At 51.8% G+C, this 17562-nt stretch overlaps 1 protein-coding gene and 1 long non-coding RNA gene across 2 annotated transcripts; one reads left to right on the top strand and one right to left on the bottom strand.

Moving 5' to 3' along the window:
• Positions 1–1590: 1590 nt before the first annotated feature.
• Positions 1591–3014, bottom strand: FOXL2 (forkhead box L2). Its single transcript, XM_065943281.1, has one exon. It carries the CDS (start codon positions 2877–2879, stop codon positions 1743–1745), a length of 1137 nt encoding a protein of 378 aa, XP_065799353.1. The 5' UTR covers positions 2880–3014; the 3' UTR covers positions 1591–1742.
• Positions 3015–3224: 210 nt separating this feature from the next.
• Positions 3225–6067, top strand: LOC136173590 (uncharacterized). The gene is made up of 3 exons (XR_010664250.1): positions 3225–3630; positions 4032–4163; positions 5932–6067. It is a non-coding gene; the product is annotated as an uncharacterized lncRNA (long non-coding RNA).
• Positions 6068–17562: the final 11495 nt, after the last annotated feature.

The following is a 17562-nucleotide window of genomic DNA, read 5'->3' as shown; positions in this document are numbered from 1 at the left end:
TTTGGAATAAACTCTTCTGTTAGATATAACTGGAAAAATTGAATAGCATAAAGACAATATAATATAAACATGACCCATACACCTAGCATGGCTGTGTAAGAGATAAAGTTCAAACTTGCATAGATGCAAAGAATAGAACAAATCCTACCTAGAGTGGGCCTTGTGAAAGAACCACGGCAGATAAAGTCTCTCCCATGACGTGAAACAGCCGCAGCAACAGGCCAGCGATGACACACAAAACAAACAATTCCGGGAAAACAAAGCAGCAACCACCACAAAGGGCCCCCACTCTGGCCGTCCTCACCCCTCGTTTATCTGGGAAAGGATACATTTTTGCTGAAAAGCTCCCTGTTTTAACTAGCTGCAGAACAAACTTAGGCGCGCTGTAAAGAATGTAAGTCCGTGTTAAAAGAAAGAACAAAAAATTTATTCGAGAATTGACAAGACAAAACAACAACAACAAACAAACAACAAAACAACAAAAGTGCTCTAGTTCTTTCTAGAAAAATTTGGTCCTCCGAACGACACACTACTAAACAACCAGGTCTAGAGTCGTGGGCCGGCAGGCTCGGAGCCACAAGCCCGCCTGGTCCGACTGCTGCCGGGTTTCACATTTCTCTTGCCCACAGTGGGAGAAGCAAGACGTTTGAAAAACAAAAATCAGGGAGGGGATGAGTCGACCCTGCAGCTTCCGCCAGGCAGACAGTGATCTCCCCGCGCTCAGGGCTGGCATCGGAAGATAAGGGGAAATTTGTTTTCGACTTTTTAAAAAAACATAGGTTGAGGGGTGAAATACTCTATAATTTGTAGAGGAAACCATCTGATACTGGGCATATACTCCTACCTCTCTGAACATAGCTTTTTGAAGGCCCGACAGGAATTCTCCTTCAAATCTCCTGCAAAAGATTTTCATGTTTCGCTTTAGCAAACTCCAAGGCCACAATGCTTCGCCGGTTTTCCGGTGAATTTTTTTCTTTAAAAAATGATTCTTTTGATATTATCTAAAATAGCCCTCGCGATCTTTTTAGCAAAACATGAGCCAGCCGCCTGGGCCTGAAGGGGCCCCAAGCGCCGGGATGGAGAGCGGAGGAAACGCAGTCTCTCTCCGAGCCGGGATGCTGTGTAAACCCGGGCACAGGCCGCCAAGCGAGGCAGACCCGGCCCCCTGATCCAGCCCAACCCCCGCCCTGCCCAGTGGGCCCCAGGAAGGGGCTTCTGAATAGCTCCAAAAGGGTACGCGGAGCGAACACCCGTTGTCCCTTTCTCGGGCGGCGCGGGTTTTGTTGCCGGCCCACGCCGGCGCTTCTAGCCAAGGATGGCGCGGCAGCCCGGCGGAGAGAGCCGAGTGCGAGTGCACCGACCTGTGAGAAAAGGCCAGGAGGTCTGCGCTGCCAACGCCCGGCTGCACCTCGGCCCCGGACACTTCCTCTCCGCCGTGAACTTTGGCGACGGGTGTCCAGCCCCGACGCTGGGGCGCCCGGAGAAGACTAGGCCTGCGGAAAACGCGTGGAGAGGCGGCCTGCAGGCCAGGGGAACGAAAGGGCAAAGAGGGCAGAGAGGCGGACACAGGGGGAGAAGCGGAGACAAAGAGGAGCAAGAGGAGCCGAGGAGAGCTAGGAGGCGCAGAGGGGCGGTGGGCGCTGGCTCAGGGGGCCCCAGCGGGCGCGCGGTCTGGCCGGCTGCGGCGGCCAAGGCGGGCGTCGCGCGTCCCTGCATCCTCGCAGCCTTCGTGCGCTGGACTCTCAGAGGTCGAGGCGCGAGTGCAGCGCGCCGGTCTTGCTGTCGTGGTCCCAGTAAGAGCAATGCATCATGGCGAGCTCGGGCTGCCGGGCGCAGGCGAACTGCAGGCCGGGTGCGTTGGTGGGCGCGGGCGCCGGGGGCGCGGCGGTGGCCGGACTGGCTGGGCTGAGCTGGCCCGGGGGCGGCGCGGCGGCCCCGTGGTGCGGCGGGGCCGGCGGGGGTGCGGCGGCCGCGTGCAGATGGTGTGCGTGCGGGTGTGAGTGGGGGTGCGGCGGCGGCGGAGGCGCGGCGGGCGGGCCTCCCAGACCGTTGTACGAGTTCACTACGCCGGGAGGCAGCGCCATGCTTTGCACGCGCGAGTACGGCCCGTACGAGGCGGCCGGGCCCGCCAGCCCCTTGACCACCGCGGCCGCGCCGGGGCTGCCCGGGCCCGCGGCTGCCGCGGCCGCTGCAGCCGCCGCGGCGGCCGCCGCCATCTGGCAGGAGGCGTAGGGCATGGGCGAAGGCGGCTGCGGCAGCGGCCACGAGTTGTTGAGGAAGCCGGACTGCAGGTACTTGGGGGGCGCCAGGTAGCCGTAGCCGTCTGCCCCTGCGCCCGCCACGCCGCAGCCACCCGCAGCGCCTCCGGCCCCAAAGAGCCCCTTGCCCGGCTGGAAGTGCGCGGGCGGCGGCCGGAAGGGCCGCTTCATGCGGCGGCGGCGCCGGTAGTTGCCCTTCTCGAACATGTCCTCGCAGGCCGGGTCCAGCGTCCAGTAGTTGCCCTTGCGCTCGCCGCCGCCCTCGCGCGGCACCTTGATGAAGCACTCGTTGAGGCTGAGGTTGTGGCGGATGCTGTTCTGCCAGCCCTTCTTGTTCTTCTCGTAGAACGGGAACTTGGCTATAATGTACTGGTAGATGCCCGACAGCGTGAGCCTCTTCTCGGCGCTCTCGCGGATGGCCATGGCGATGAGTGCCACATACGAGTACGGGGGCTTCTGCGCCGGGTCCGGCTTCTCCGGTGCTGTCCCCGCACCGCCGCCGCCGCCGCCCTTGCCCGGGCTGGGCGGCGGCGGCGCCTCGGGCTCCTTGGCTGCGCGGCCGGTCTCCGGGGCCAGCAGGGCCCCCGAGGCGTCCTCGGGCTCGGGGTAGCTGGCCATCATGACAAAGCCGGCGCGCCGCGGCCGGGCAATCCCTGCTCTTTTCCGCTGGCGCTGGCGCGGCAAAGAATCCGGGCGCACAAGTCCGTTCACGGCCGATTCTCAAACTTCTGCAGACTCGCGTATGCCGCCCGCGCTCTCGCTGGCGGCCTCTCGCTCCTCGCTCCTCTTCTTTCCCTTCCCCAAAGGAGCGGCCGGCGGGAGTGGAGCTTAGCCTCTGGCCATGGGGAGTCCGCCTAACAGAGAGGGGCTCCGGCTCCGCCGCCCCTCCCCGCCCAGGCCAGTCCCCGCCTCGGTGGGTTTTCTTTTCTGCGCTCTTCCCCTCCCCCCACCCCCCGGTTTCCCGAGACACGACCCGCGTCTCTGGCGGAGCTGCCTCCTGGAGTTTCCAGAGCGCCAGGAGCCTCGCTCTGTTCTGATTCGTATGGGCTCCACCGAGTTCCGCTTGCGTCAGGCGCCTTCGCCCCTATAGCGGGGCGGCCAGTCGCGCACGGGAGAGTTCATCTCCAAGTCACTTTTTTGTAAACGCCCCGCACAGCCCGGACCGGCCTGCCCCCTCCCAGCGAGCTTAGGGAGCCCGGCGGATAGCCGCGATCACGCTTTCACAAGCCCTTGAATCTGCCGGTGCTCGCTCTGCGGACTGGGCCGGGAGATGCCGAGGGCCCCGGCGAGGTCCGTCCGCCCTCGGCCCGCGCGCGCAAGGAATTCGGGCCCTAGCGCGGAGAGGCGCGCCAAGCCTCCTCGTAGCGTCCAGGTGAAAGAAAACGGCTCCTTTGCTCTGCCCTTCGCTGCTGGTTCGGGGCTAAACTTCTAGCTCGGGCCCGGGGGAGGGGCGGAACGGCGAGGGGGCCGGCCGGGGGTGGGGTGGAGAGGGCTGCGCGGTGGCTTTGGGAAAATCAGCCCAGAAACGCGTGTCACTGAACGAAGAAACCTTGGCCTGGCCTGTCCCTCGCGCTCTCAGAGTGCCTGGGCCGGGACGGAGCCGAAGAGGATCGCTAGGAGGAGGCGCCCAGGGGCTCCGCCTGAAGCTCCCGCTCTTCCTCGCGCTGCTCCTGGCCCTATGATACCTACTCAGTATCCGCGTCTTAATCCTACGGGTTGGACGTATGCTTTAAAACACCAAGTAGACCCCACTCTGCTTCTGCTCCGACACAGGCGCGAACGTTGTCGTGGGACTTTGGGGGACAGTTTACGTCTGTGCTTCGTATCACAAATAGAAGTCATGGGGAGGGTCTGTCCTTGTGACACGTGAGATAGCTGTTTGGATGTGCGTATGCAGAAACACAGGTATGCACAGATACAAGATGTGAGATTTATATTTATGGGGTAAAACACGTTTATACTTTATAGATGCATAATGACATTTGTATATCATGGATCAGAGTAAATGTGACTCATGAATATTGCATCTTCTTTCTTTTTCCTCTTCTCTTTTCTCCTCCCCTTTATTTCTTCACTCCTTCCCTCTCCCCCCTTTTCTTTTCTTTCTCAATTCTTCCTGCCCGCCCGCCTGCCAGTGTATTCTGTCACAGCCTAGGAAGAAAAACAACAGGCTGTGAGGGAGGCATTTGTTCAAATCTCTCTCCAGACAAGACCTTTGTTCTGATCTTTCTCAAGTGTTGGGGGGCTGAGTTCTCACCTACTTTCAGCAGAAGTCTGATTGGGACCCAGTTGCATGAATGGAGGTTGTCTTGGGGGAAATCAGTGCTGAAACAATACTCAAGTGTGCCTTTTAATGGTTAACTCGGCCTTAACAAAAAGTCTGCAGTCATAAAGTGTGAGAGAGATGGCCGGTGTTTTGAGTCTTCATGCTCCAAACTCCCTGTCGCTGGCGGAGCCAGGGTCCTTTGTGCAGGAAGGTGAACTGAATGGATGGCACGCAATTTTGTGTGTACTAGTTAGCACGTCTGGATTGACTGGCCCCAATGCCTGTTGCTACCTCTTCCTCCCAAGCTGCCCAATCTCTGGGGAAGAGCCATTGGTGGTCTCTGGGCCTTTCCCCCAGCATCCACAAGCCACCCTCACGAGTTGCTTCGTGCCACTTAGGCTCCTGATCTGCATTCTGCAATTAAAAGAACAGAGGACAGGGTGTGGTCGGGCTCTCTGGAATTCAGCACCTTGAAGACGACTCCAGGCAGGTCAGCAGGGCAGTGTGGCCTGAGCACCACAGTAAAAGGAAGCAGGGCTCTCCTAAACTCACCTCACTAAATGCCATTCTCCACCCGCCACTGAAAAGATCCCAAAGTGTCTTGTTTTCTTTCACTGCTTCCAACATACACCGGAGGCAAGTGGCTCTTCTTCAGAACTTTTGTTGTTGTTTTCTGAGCTGGAGTGAAGGTGTTTTTTTTCTTCCTTACCCCCATTTGTGGCCAGGCTCTGGGTAGGAATGGTGTGAGTTGGGCTTAGGGCTGCTGCAGATGGACCCCACTGCCCATCCTCCCCCAGGGCTTTGACAGAGACAAAAACAGCTGGGTCTGTCCCTACCTGGGGGTGGGTGCTCTGTCCTCTGTTTCTTTCTGACCACCCAGGCTGGTGTCCTCTTTCTCTGTCTCTCTCCCCCTTGCAGGCATTTCCGCTGCTGGCCTGCAGCAGCCAGGTGTGACAGCATTGTTGTGTGTGTCATCACTTCCCCGAATTCCAAACTCAGCTCCCTTTCAGCCTTTGAGGAGTGTGTGTGTGTGTGTGTGTGTGTGTGTGTGTGTGTGTGTGTGTGTGTGTGTGTGTGTGTGTGTGTGTGTAGGGGCTGAGGTTAAAGGAAGGGGTTCCTCTAAAGGATTTTGTGAGTGGCAGGAAGAGGAGTCCTGCCTGCAGGTATTGATCTCTCCAGGAAGCCGCGGGGCGCGCCTTGGTTCCCTTCTGACCCTCTTGGCCAGGCTGGGGAGGGCCCCGCTTCCGAGCGAGGTCGGGATCCCGCCGGCTGGGCGGACCTCGCCGAGGCTTGTGTGGGGCCCCAGGGCGTCGCGGCGACGCAGGGCTCCGGCTCGGTGACCCTGGGGCGGTGCCCACGTCCAGGGGCCGGGCGGAGCTCCCAGCCTCTCCTGTCCTGTTTTCCCAGGGGCCCGCCGCTGCGCCTCCGGTCTTCCCGTCGGAGCAGTGCTGTCGGAGCGGTGAAGAGACCGCTGACCGAACACGGCTGCGGGCCCCGCGCCCGTGCCGCGCGGTGGAGGCCCAGGCAGCCGGCGCGAGCGGCGCCCTCGGCTCTCATGGGGCGAGGCGCGCCTCTCCCCACGGCCGGGAATCCGGCCACAGTCACGCGAGCGGCGCGGCGGCCCGAGGCGGCAGAGCTAATCCCGCGCCGCTCGGCGGGTCCCACGCCACAGCCAGCGGGGCTCTCCAACACCCTCCGCTCCCCACTGCTGCGCCTCGCCGGCGGGAAAAGGGAAGCCTGAATATCCGTGTTGATTATCACATCCCCACGCGACACTACGCCTCAGCAGCTGTTGGAGCCACCCAGGTCCCTCCCGCCCCACGGCCTCCAGGGCCCTCTACCCAGCTCACATTCCTCTATCTGTCTCTCTCAGTCAGCTCCTGTATTCTCCCTGCGCCCGCTCAGTTCTCCTTTCCCCCACTACTCTCTCACGCTCACCTGTCACATATACTAGTTCGGATCCTGCACATTTTGGTGGAAAACCTGCCAATCCGATGCTGGCACTCTAAGCCTCTTCACGCAATCCCACACCCAGCTATCCCATGGCTGATCTCTTGGCTCCCTGTCTGCAAGTCTGACACTCCCAGAAGCCTGCTGATTCTCTGATGTCCTTGGCCTGTGTTTAATGTGACTGGGTTGCCACTTGGATGTTCCCATGGCAAGATCGCTGTTAAGAATTCTTTACAGAAGCTCAGATACAGAACAGACCCCTGACACACTTTAACACACGCAAGCTCCTCACACAGGCTTCATCTCTGTCCTGTAGCTGAGCTTACTGCAACAGGCTGCAGAGGAGGTTGCGGTTCTCTCTTGTGCACACATTCACCCAGCACCAGGCTGTGGGCCAGGTATTATTCTGCCTGGTTAGGATTAGCAGAGTCACTTATCCAAATAAGTGCTTGGGAGAGTGAGTGAGAAAGAGTAAGGATATGGAGAGAGAGAGAGAGAGAGGAAACCATTACCCATTCTGGGGAAGAACTTACAGACAAGAGCTGAGAGTTGTTTCCAGTTGGTAAGTATCTTGCTGAATCTCCCCCACCTCCACCCCCCTGCCCACCCTACCCTGTGGATAGCTGAGCTGGGAGGCAGCAGGTCAGAGTTCTGGGTCCCTCCGTACCTTACTGATGTTGAACCTCAAGTCCACCAGCCCCTCTTTGCCCCAAGGAGTGTATGCCCTCCCCTATATCAGGCAGACTGCAGAGCAGTTGTAGACCTTTTCCCTGGTTGAGACTAGTTCAGAGTTGAAAAGGCAGAGGGGGCTGGTTCCTGGACCATGTCAGGACCTCTCTCTTCCAAAGACCTCTGGAATGCTCCCCAGAGAGAGAAGTCTAGGGTGGAAGGAGCTGATGTGTTGTTTAAAGTTGCTTTTGGTGGTGGTGGTGGTTTAGTCACTGAGTTGTGTTCAACTCTTGCGACCCCATGGACTGTAGCCCACTAGGCTCCTCTGTTCATGGAATTCTCCAGGCATGAATACTGGAATGGGTTGCCATTTCCTTCTCCAGGGCATCTTCCTGACTCCAGGTGTTGATCCCCATCTCCTGCATTGCAGGCAGATTCTTTACTGACTGAGCTACTAGGGAAACCCAAAGTTGCTTTTGTCCATGTCCAAACTGTAAACCTCGATGGACAGAAACTCTGTCCTCTACTTCTCACTCAGTGTTTCCCACCAGCATGAGTTTAATTCATTATAGTGAAGTTGGAACATGGCTGTGCTCCACAGAGAATTGAGAAGTGCCATTTCCCTAGTTATGAGGCTGGAATTTCTAAGGGACTACAGGTGAAGAAGAGTGGCTGGACCACACAGGGCCAGCTTAGGATCTGAGCCACTGTTCTTCACCTGTATTCCCTTTCTTAGAAATTCCAGCCTCATCAATACCTACTCCAAAAGGTAACGTGTATTCTGATTTCTACCATCACAAATTAACTTTGAGCTTCATAAATGGGGTACATGATATGTACTCTTCGGGTCTGGTTTCTTCTGCATAAAATATTTTTGCTGTTCACTCATCTTGTTGCATGTATCAGACATTCATTCTCTTTATTGCTGTGTAATATTCCACAATTTGCTTATCCATTCACCTATTGATGGTGTTGTTTCCAGTCTTGGGATATCATAAATAAAGCTGCTGTCAATGTTTTTTTACACGTCTTTTTGTGAAGGGCATTTCATAATCACTCTTGAATGGCTATGTAGGAGAGTGGGCATCTGTTTAGTTTTAGCAGAAATTGCCAGTTTTCCAAAGTGAAAGAAAAAATTACAGTGTTATATAGACAGACAGATATACTGTAACAAGGCCTTTTCCTTCTGGAAAGTGTTCTCTGATGACCTCTTTGTACCTCCAGCTATTATTGTCCTCATAATAAAGGGTTAAAGTAGGTATCTTTTATTAAAGACTTATTTTGAACCAGGGGCTTGACCTGCATTTTCTCATTTCATTTTTTTTTTTCCAGAGAAGGAAGGATTTATTACTTGCAGCAAGTAGGAGAACACCAGGGATCTTTCCCAAACTGTGTCTCTCTCTCATTTCATTTTTGTGACAAACTGACATGTTGGTACTATTCCCATTTGACAGATGAAGAAACTGAGGCTCAGAGAAGTTAAGTAAGTTGCTGGAGGCCCCCAGTCACTAAGTGGCATTTTGACTTTGGAGCGCTGAGTTTCCCCTCTGAGTGTGTGCCTCTGTCACTGCCAGGTCAGGCAGTCCTTCCTTCCATCTGACCAAATCTAGCTATTATTTATGAGACCTATTTCCTGTAACCTCTGGTCCTCCCCGAATACATAGTCACACTTAAGCTTGAGATCTGTGTATACACACATATTCACACCTTCTCACAGCCATGCACGCCCACTGTGAAGAAGATGGGCATGGGGGCTAATTCATGAAAACCTCAAAGTTTGCCAAGCCCAGGGCTCTGCAACCTGATGGTGTTCATCTCAGGGAATTTTCAGGAAAAGATTAGACCAGGGACAAGTTTGTTTCTGGACGTTCCCAAGAAGGATTCAGAGGCCATCCTTTCCTGGGAAGAGATGGGCATTTGGTCCTTCTCCCAACACATTGAGCCAAGTCCCTAACCATGGTGACTTAGAGGCATCAGCCCTGGGCATCCCTCTATCTGCAGGTTCATCCAGGGATGTTCATCCGGGGTTGATGAGGAGGATAACCTGGAAATGTCACACCCTGCCTGGGATAGTGGGGAGTGGGAAGGATGTGTGCAGTCTGTGCAGGGAGGGGCTGCACTTCAGGACAGAGTGCTTGACAGGGCCCTGCAGGGAATGGTCACTCGGAGGAGAGCCAAATGCCTTCTCAGGAGCATATCCTGAGGACTTGCTCACCAAGTAACCGAGGCCCCGGGCTTCACTGAGAGGAGTGTGCTACCCTGTGGGTGGAGGTGATACGTGGGCACTGCACTGTGTGGCTGGCCCCTCCTCAGGCCCCTTTTTAGACTAATTGAGGCCTTGCTGGGCTCTGGGTTTGTAATTGGGGGTAATTGCTGGCAGGCTGCTGTGGTGGTGGTACAAGAGGCTTTTGTTGGGGGAGACTGTGGTCAGGATTTTGGGACTTTGGGTGGGAACAGTCCAGGATTCTTGTGTGCTCTATCCAGGTACCTCTTGGCCTTAACCTTTTGCTAGGAAGCAGTACTTCTGAGGAATGGAAACTGGTAGCATGTCTGAACAAGAAAGGCCCCCCTCAAGTGGGTGATGGGAACGAAGGTTCAGAAATACACAACGTAGGCCCCAGAAGTAGTGTAGATGGAAGGAAGGTCCTGGTGCATGGTACTGTCACCTATGCACACCCACTGCAGGCTGGGAGGCACCGTAGTGGAGTGGTTAACACAGCTCTGTACTAATTCTTTTTTAAAAAGAATTGTTTATTTATTTGGCTGCGCTGGGTCTTAGTTGCAGTATGTGGGATCTAGTTCCCTGACCAGGGATTGAACTGGGGTCTTGCATTGGGAGCAAGGAGTCTTAGCTACTGGACCACCCGGGAAGTCCCTTCTGTCTTAATTCTTATTGACATCAGCCTCGAAGATTATGAAACCTTGCTCAGGTTCAGAGATTTAACATTTTTATCATTCTTTGAACAGGCAATATCTTTACATATACCAAAATTTAAAAAGAATGGAATGCTTACAATGAAAAGTCTCTCAATTCTGTCCCTGTCACCCATCTCACAGGCAGCAAGTGACCCTAGTTTAGGGTATAGCCTTCTGGGACATATGCAACATACTACATACATTTTCCGGTCCTCCCTCACTTTTTCGCACATGGAAACACTGAGTGCACAGTGTTCTGCACTTCAGAAATCTTTCCATATCAATGCATTCCCTTTTTAGAGCGGCATAATATTAGCTTGTTTCAAATACTTTGCTTTTATAAACCATACTGTATGTTAGCACATATATGTGAAATCTGAAAAAATTGGTATAGACGATTTTACTTACAAAGCAGAAATAGAGACACAGATGTAGAGAACAAACATATAGATACCAAGGGGGAAAAGGGAGATGGGATGAATTGGGAGATTGGAATTGAATATATATACACTACTGATACTGTGTATAAAATAGGTAGGGCTTCACTGGTAGCTCAGCTGGTAAAGAATCTGCCTGCAGTGTGGGAGACCTGGGTTTGATCCCTGGGTTGGAACGATCCCCTTGAGGAGGGCATGGCAACCCACTCCAGTATTCTTGCCTGGAGAAGCCCCATGGACAGAGGAACCTGGCAGGCTCCATGGGGTCACAAAGAGCTGTACATGACTGTGTGACTAAGCACAGCGGAGCATAAAGTAGGCAACTAATAAGAGCATACTCTATAGCTCAGGGAACTCTACTCAGTGCTCTATGGTGACGTAAATGGGAAGGAAATCCGAAAAATAGGAGATATGTGTAAATATGGGCTTCGTCTATGGCTCAGCAGGTAAAGAATCCGCCTGCCAATGCAGGAGACGTGGTTCGATCGGAGGGTTGGGAAGATCCCCTGTAGTAGGAAATGGCACCCCACTCCAGTATTCTTGCCTGGGAAATCCCACAGAGAGAGTAGCCTGGTGGGTTATAGTCCATGGGGTCACAGAGAGTCGGACAGAACTGAGCATGCACACACACACACAAACGTATATATAAAAGTATGACTGACTCAGTTTGCTGTACAATAGATACTAGCACAACATCGTAAAGCAACTATATTTCAATAAAAATTAAAAAAACAAAATACCAAAAGCCTATGATGGTTCATTAAAGGAAAAAATACTGTAATGTGAAATCTTGTATATATCTAATTTTGTAGGTGTGTGCATATATCTGTACAAAAATGTCTAAATATGCAGAGTTGTGTCCAAGGGTATATGCAACCTTGATAGATGTTGCCAAATTACCCTCTTTATAGATTGAAGCAGTGTGCACTCCCAAATGGGATTCCTGCTTCTCCACAACTTTTTTCAAGAAATCTTGAAGGTATAGTCAAGGACTCCCCTGAATCCTCTCTGATCCTTCTCTGTCCCTCTCTCCTGATGTGATTGCAGTAAATTTGGTGCTAAATATTCCCACAGCTATTTTAATATTGTTTGACATGTATCCATTTCTAAGTAATACTTAGTATCGCTGTTTCCCAACTTTATTTAAATGGTATCCTGCTGTTGCAGAAAGATGCCTGCTTGCTTTTTCATTCAACTTTATGTTTGAGAAAAGTTCCTGGTTGATACACAAAGACAAACTCCATTCATTTTCACTGGGTTGCACCATTCCATTGAATGGACACAGCACAGTTTATTTATCCATGTTCTTGTTGAGGGACATTGGGTTATTTCCTATTCTTTAAGGTTACCAACTAGCCTGCTATGGATGTCCATGTGTATGTCTGCCAGTGCTCATGTGCTACAGTTTACCAAGAAGTGAGACTGCTGGATCAAAGGATTCAGGTGTCTTCAACTTTACTAGTTACTACTGAACAGAGCCTCAGCTTCTTCATCTGTTATACAGAGAGAGTGATGCCTGGTGCCTGGGAAGTCAGTGTCGGTAAGTGAGATGGTGGAATGGGAGAGAGTGCGCTTGGATCTCAGTAGATCTATACTTAAATCCTGGCTCTATGGTCTACTTGCTGTGTGACTTTGGGCCATTATCCAGCCTCTCTGTGCTTCAGTTCCCTTATCTGCAAACAGAAATAATAGTATTCAGGTACAGTCTTCTTGAGAAGACTAAATAATATACTGTGTGAAAAGTATTTAGCACAGGATCTGTTAAAGAAGGAGCACTAAAAAACCCAGTAATAATAATAGTAGTAATAGTATCAATAATAACAATGTCTTTGATCTCTTTGTTTTTAGCCTGTTATTGTGGCACATTTCAAGTCTATAAAATAGAAGAGAGAATAGTACAGTGAACCTTTATCTGGTTTTCTCTATATCCCCACCCATTTCTTTACCCTTTCCCCACCATTCTTTTGAAGCCAAATAGAGACATCGTATCTGTTACTTTACTTGTATATATGAGAGTCAATATCCCTAAAATATAAGCACTTAAAAAAATAGCCACACTACCATCATCATACCTAAAAATTGAGGGTGATTTTTTTTAGTATATCAAATACACAGTTAATGTTCAAATTTTCTTAAATATCTCAAAAGGATTTTACAGTTGGTGTGTGCCAAGATCCAAATAAGATCCATATATCCATATTTTTTTTGTGCTTAGTCATTCAGTTGTGTCCAACTCTGTGACATTTTGGACTGTAGGCCACCAGTCTCCTCTGTTCATGTGATTTTTCAGGCAAGAATACTGGAATGGGTCACCATTTTCCTCCTCCAGGGAATCTTCACGTCCCAGGGATCGAACCTGGGTCTCCTGTATTTCCTGCACTGGCAGGCAGATTCTTTACCTGCTGAGCCATCAGGGAAGCCCTATCCATATATTCAGTTCAATTCAGTCGTGTCCGACCCTTTGCGACCCCATGGACTGCAGCATGCCAAGCTTCCCTGTCTATCACCAACTCCCAAAGCTTATTCAAACTCATGTCCATCAAATTGGTGATGCCATAAACCATCTCATCCTCAGTCATCCCCTTCTCTTCCTGCCTTCAGTCTTTCCCAGCATCAGGGTCTTTTCCAATTAGTCAGTTCTTCGAGTCAGGTGGCCAAAGTATTGGAGTTTCAACTTCAGCATCAGTCCTTCCAATGAATATTTAGAACTGATTTCCTTTAGGATGGACTGGTTGGATCTCCTTGCAGTTCAAGGGACTCTCAAGTCTTCTCCAACACCACAGTTCAAAAGCATCAATTCTTCGGCGCTCAGCTTTCTTTATAGTCCAACTCTCACATCCATACATGACTACTGGAAAAACCATAGCTTTGACTAGACGGACTATTACATTTGGTTAATATGTCTCTTAAGTTTTTTTGCCCATAGATATCATGCCTCTTTTCTTTCTCCATGCATTATATCTCTACAGTAGTGGGCCACTCGTCCTCTAGGACAGGGCTTCTCACAGCCTGGATTTTGCTGATTGCATCCCTGTGACATCCTTTAACATGCCCCTCTGTCCTCTATATTTCCTGTGTGCAGGTAGATCTAGAGGCTTGGTTAGATCAGGTTTGGTATTTTGGCAAGAACACCAATAGTGTTGCATAGTTCATAGCCCGCCAGGCTCCCCTCCCCATGAGATTTTCCAGACAAGAATACTGGAATGGGTTGCCATTTCCTCCTCCGGGGGATTTTTCCAACCCAGGGATTGAACCCAGGTTTCCCACATTACGGGCAGATTCTTTACTGTCTGAACCACCAGGGAAGTCCATAGTTCAATGGACTCTCAATATGAGAACACACTCATATTTAGTTTTTCCTCTTTTGGATTTTAACAGCCATTGATGATCACTGTCTAGAGGCTTTATTCATTAGGGTTCATTAGCAAGATGGTGATATTCTAATCTTGTCATTCCTTCTTCATTAATTAACTGGACTCTTCCATAAAGAGAAACTCCTTATCAACCATTTGATTGCCCTGAGGTAGTGTCTGTGAAGGACAGGCAGAATGAATAATGGATTTTTCTTATATTTAATGACAATGACAATGGGACGCTAAGTGATCATTTAGGAAATAGCTGCTTTTGTGCATCTTGAATGATATCAGGAGTGTCTTCCACCCAAAAGAAGAAAGGAAGAAAAGAAAGAAAGAATGAGCAAATTCACAAACTCCCCAATCACTTCATTTGCTTCTTCACACACATGTGTTGGACCCTTTTCTGTGCAGTGGCTGTTCCAGGTGTGGGGATGCAGAGAGGAGTCACGTGTGATCTCTGCCCACAGGGAGTTCCAGGTGACAGGTACACAGTCTGTACACATCCCCTCAACCCAAGATGCAAATGCCATAGGTGACAAGAGGAAGAAAGGAGAGATTTCTGGCAGGGTAATCTGAGCAGGCCTGGCAGGGAAAGGTCAGGCCACCAGGAGAGGCTGTGTTGCCCTCCCCATCCCCCTGCCACTGCCGGGGCTGGGGGCCAGAAGACAGCATGCTACTGCCTCAAGGGGTGCTTTTCAGCTTTGTGCCTGTCAGGTGCCAAGGTATGTGCCAAGTGGTATGGTGGACATGGAAAAGACCTAGTTTCTACGCATGAAGAGTTTTCTTCAAGTCTGATTGGGAAGAAAGACAATACACACTCACTCCACAATAGATCAGCTTTTGGCTGTGATTCAACAAACGTTTCTTAAGTGTTTATGTTATGCCAGAAAGAGGGCTCTGAAGGTGAGTTGGACATGCCCCCTGCCTTCAACAGGCTGAGTGGCCTTCTCAGCATGTCCACATTTTGGGTGCTCTTATGTTCCTATCCACCCCTCCTCTCACTCCAAATGAGGGGTGCATCCTTGGTCATGTGGGTCTTGGTAAAAGTGATTTGCTTGTCCTCTCAGCTGCTTGCTCTTCATCCTTTAAGTATGCTCAAGTATAGGCTCCTCTTGGGAGGTATTCCCTGGCTCAATAATCCAGGGGTACCCAACCTCCAGGCCGCAGACTGGTACCTTCTGTCAGATCAGTGGAGGCATTAGATTAGAAGTACAGTGCACAATAAATGTAATGTGCTTGAATTGTCCTGAAACCATCCCCACCACTCCTGGTCCATGCAAAAGCTGTCTTCCACAAAATTGGTCTCCGGTTCCAGAAAGGCTGGGAACCACTGCAAAAATCTACATCCGCAGGCTGGGCTGGGTGTTTGGGCTCCTATGGCACTTTGTTGGTGCTTCCTTCTGTCTCAGCAATTATTACCCTCGGCTGTAAATTATTTCTTAATTTGTTTATCTCCTCCTAGAGTGTGAACTCCCTGAGGGTGGTGACTGCTGTTCTTATCTTTGTATTCTTAGTTACTGATGTCTCTGCAGTGCAGAGAATGTTGAATGAAAGTCTGAGATTCCAAGTTTAGCGCTTCTTTCTCCTAGGTGCAGATTTAGTCTGGGAAAAGATGAGGCTTTCAAACGTTTTTAGTCGTTGACACTTCAGTATGAATAAATCTAGGATTTCATGATAGTTCTGAGAGAGGTAGAAACTGGAAATGGGAGGGACTCTAGGACAACATTTGGGGTCCGAACGTGTATGTTCATGGACAGTGAGGTGCCAGGATGAAGAGGAGGGAATGCTGGATGAGAGAGGGTCCCGGAGGACTAGAAGGCAGCGGCTGTGTGGGCCGTCTTGCCAGGCCCTCGGGTGGAGGAAGGAAGGTGCGGCTTCCGGGTGTGCCAGGCTCGCCGCGTGCCGAGGGTGCAGGACGCTGACCCCGCGTTGCGCGTCCCACTGGCCGGAAGCCGGCTGGCCCGACGCCGCCGGGGGGCTTCCTCGCATTGCAGCGCCGGAAGCGGCGGCCGGCGGTGGGGGCCAGGGCCGTCCTGACCGTGTCATCCTTGCCCGCGGCGGCGCAGGAAGCCCGTGTGGAGCGCACCGGGGCCTGGGGCGCGGGCCCTCCGCCCGGCGTGGTGCGTGGCCCTCGGCTCTCAGCGCAGACGCGCGCGCCCAGAGCGGCCGGGCAGCCTGGGGCCTGCCCTGCGGCCGCCCCGCCATCTCCGTCTCCTCGAGTCCTTGGAGACTCTGGCCCCTCACTGTCTGCCTGTGCTAAGCCCTGCCTCGGAGGCCCGTCCGGGAAGGGAAGAGAGGATCCGCCCCGAGACGGCGGGACCCACTGCAGCTTCCTGTGGCCGCAAGAAGGCGTAGCTAAGACGGTCTCTAGGCAGGGGCGACACTGGAGACGAGGTAAAGTCCAGACGGAGGGAGCCCCTGTGCGGGGAAGCTGGAGCTTCATGCGGGACCGGCGGGGCTGCCTGAGCTCTACTTTTCTCTGAGAAATGGGTGCTCGCAAGTTTCGGGGCATTATTTCTGTCCTGGGTGGTCCTTCTTTCATCTTGAGTGTATGAATGGAGAACAAATCACAGATGGTGGGTGTGTGCCACCATTCCACATACATTCTGCACAGGTGCGCCCACACATTCACATGCAGTTGTTTACGTGTGTCCTCACTGGTGTGTGCAAACACGCACACTCCCCCACACCCACCCATTTTCTCTCCAGTTTGCGTCTTTAAAAAAGTGCCATTGCAGAATGTCTATCATTCCCGTGACTTCTGGGGCTGTGGCTCAAAATTGTTTTCAGGCTTTAAACTACATGATCTAGGATTTCCCTGGTGGTCCGGTGGTTAAGACTCCACGCTTCCATTCCACTGCAAGGGCCATGGGTTCCATCCCTGGTCCGGAAACTAAGATCTTGCATGCCGCGCTGCGTGGCCAAAAATTAAATAAAAATAAACTATATGAGTCATCCGGGAGGAGGAAGCTTCTATTACATATGTGAGTTTGCTTGAGACTGACTGTCCCATAAGGATTACCTTTAGGTACCATTCCTCGTTGGGCAGAATTTGTCATTCATTCATGCATTCAAATGAACATATCCAGACATTGCCTTCATACTGGTCCTGTGCCGGACCTGGGGATCTAGAGAGGAAGGTCTTGTTCTTGCCCTTAGGAAGTACAGTTTTGTGGTGAGTTGTGTAGGTAAACAGGCAAATACAATATAGTGTAATAAGTTCTGATAGGGGAAGGAGGAGGAAGTCTTCTTGGAGGAGGTGATACTGGGGTTAAGTCTTAAGGAAAGATGTAGGGAAGGCATTCCAGTAAGAAAGCATGTGTATAAAGGCCCAGAGCTGGGGGAGGGAATGATGTTCTCAGGGAACCACCAGTGGCTGGGTTTGGCAGTGCTCAGTGTGGGGGAGAGGTGGCAGGCAGTGGATCATGAGGCTCTACCGGTTGACACATCATTGAGGGTCAAGGGTGCCTTCCAGAGGGACTTGGACTTTATCCTGTGGCCAGGGAGGGTTTGCATGTTACAAAGTCTATTCTGACTGTGGTTTAGAGGATGGAAGGATGTGACAGGCACACAGGGGAGAGGTGATAGGCCTGCTAAGGAAGGAGCAGGAAGATGGTGAGAAGGGCCCCCTGGTTTCTTGGGCGAGATGATTATCTGTGAGGAACAAGTTGTGTTGGAGCTGCCCAAGGGGCATCCAGCTTGAGATGTTT

This window comes from Muntiacus reevesi, chromosome 8 (assembly GCF_963930625.1).
Source record: "Muntiacus reevesi chromosome 8, mMunRee1.1, whole genome shotgun sequence".
Taxonomy (NCBI): Eukaryota; Metazoa; Chordata; class Mammalia; order Artiodactyla; family Cervidae; genus Muntiacus; species Muntiacus reevesi.
The sequence above is the reverse complement of the archived record's forward strand: the minus strand, read 5'-3'. Positions and strand labels throughout refer to the sequence as shown.

What these genes read in the sequence shown, in the direction of transcription:
- FOXL2 (XM_065943281.1), bottom strand. Translation starts at nt 2,879, where the DNA reads ATGATGGCCAGCTACCCCGAGCCCGAGGACGCCTCGGGGGCCCTGCTG.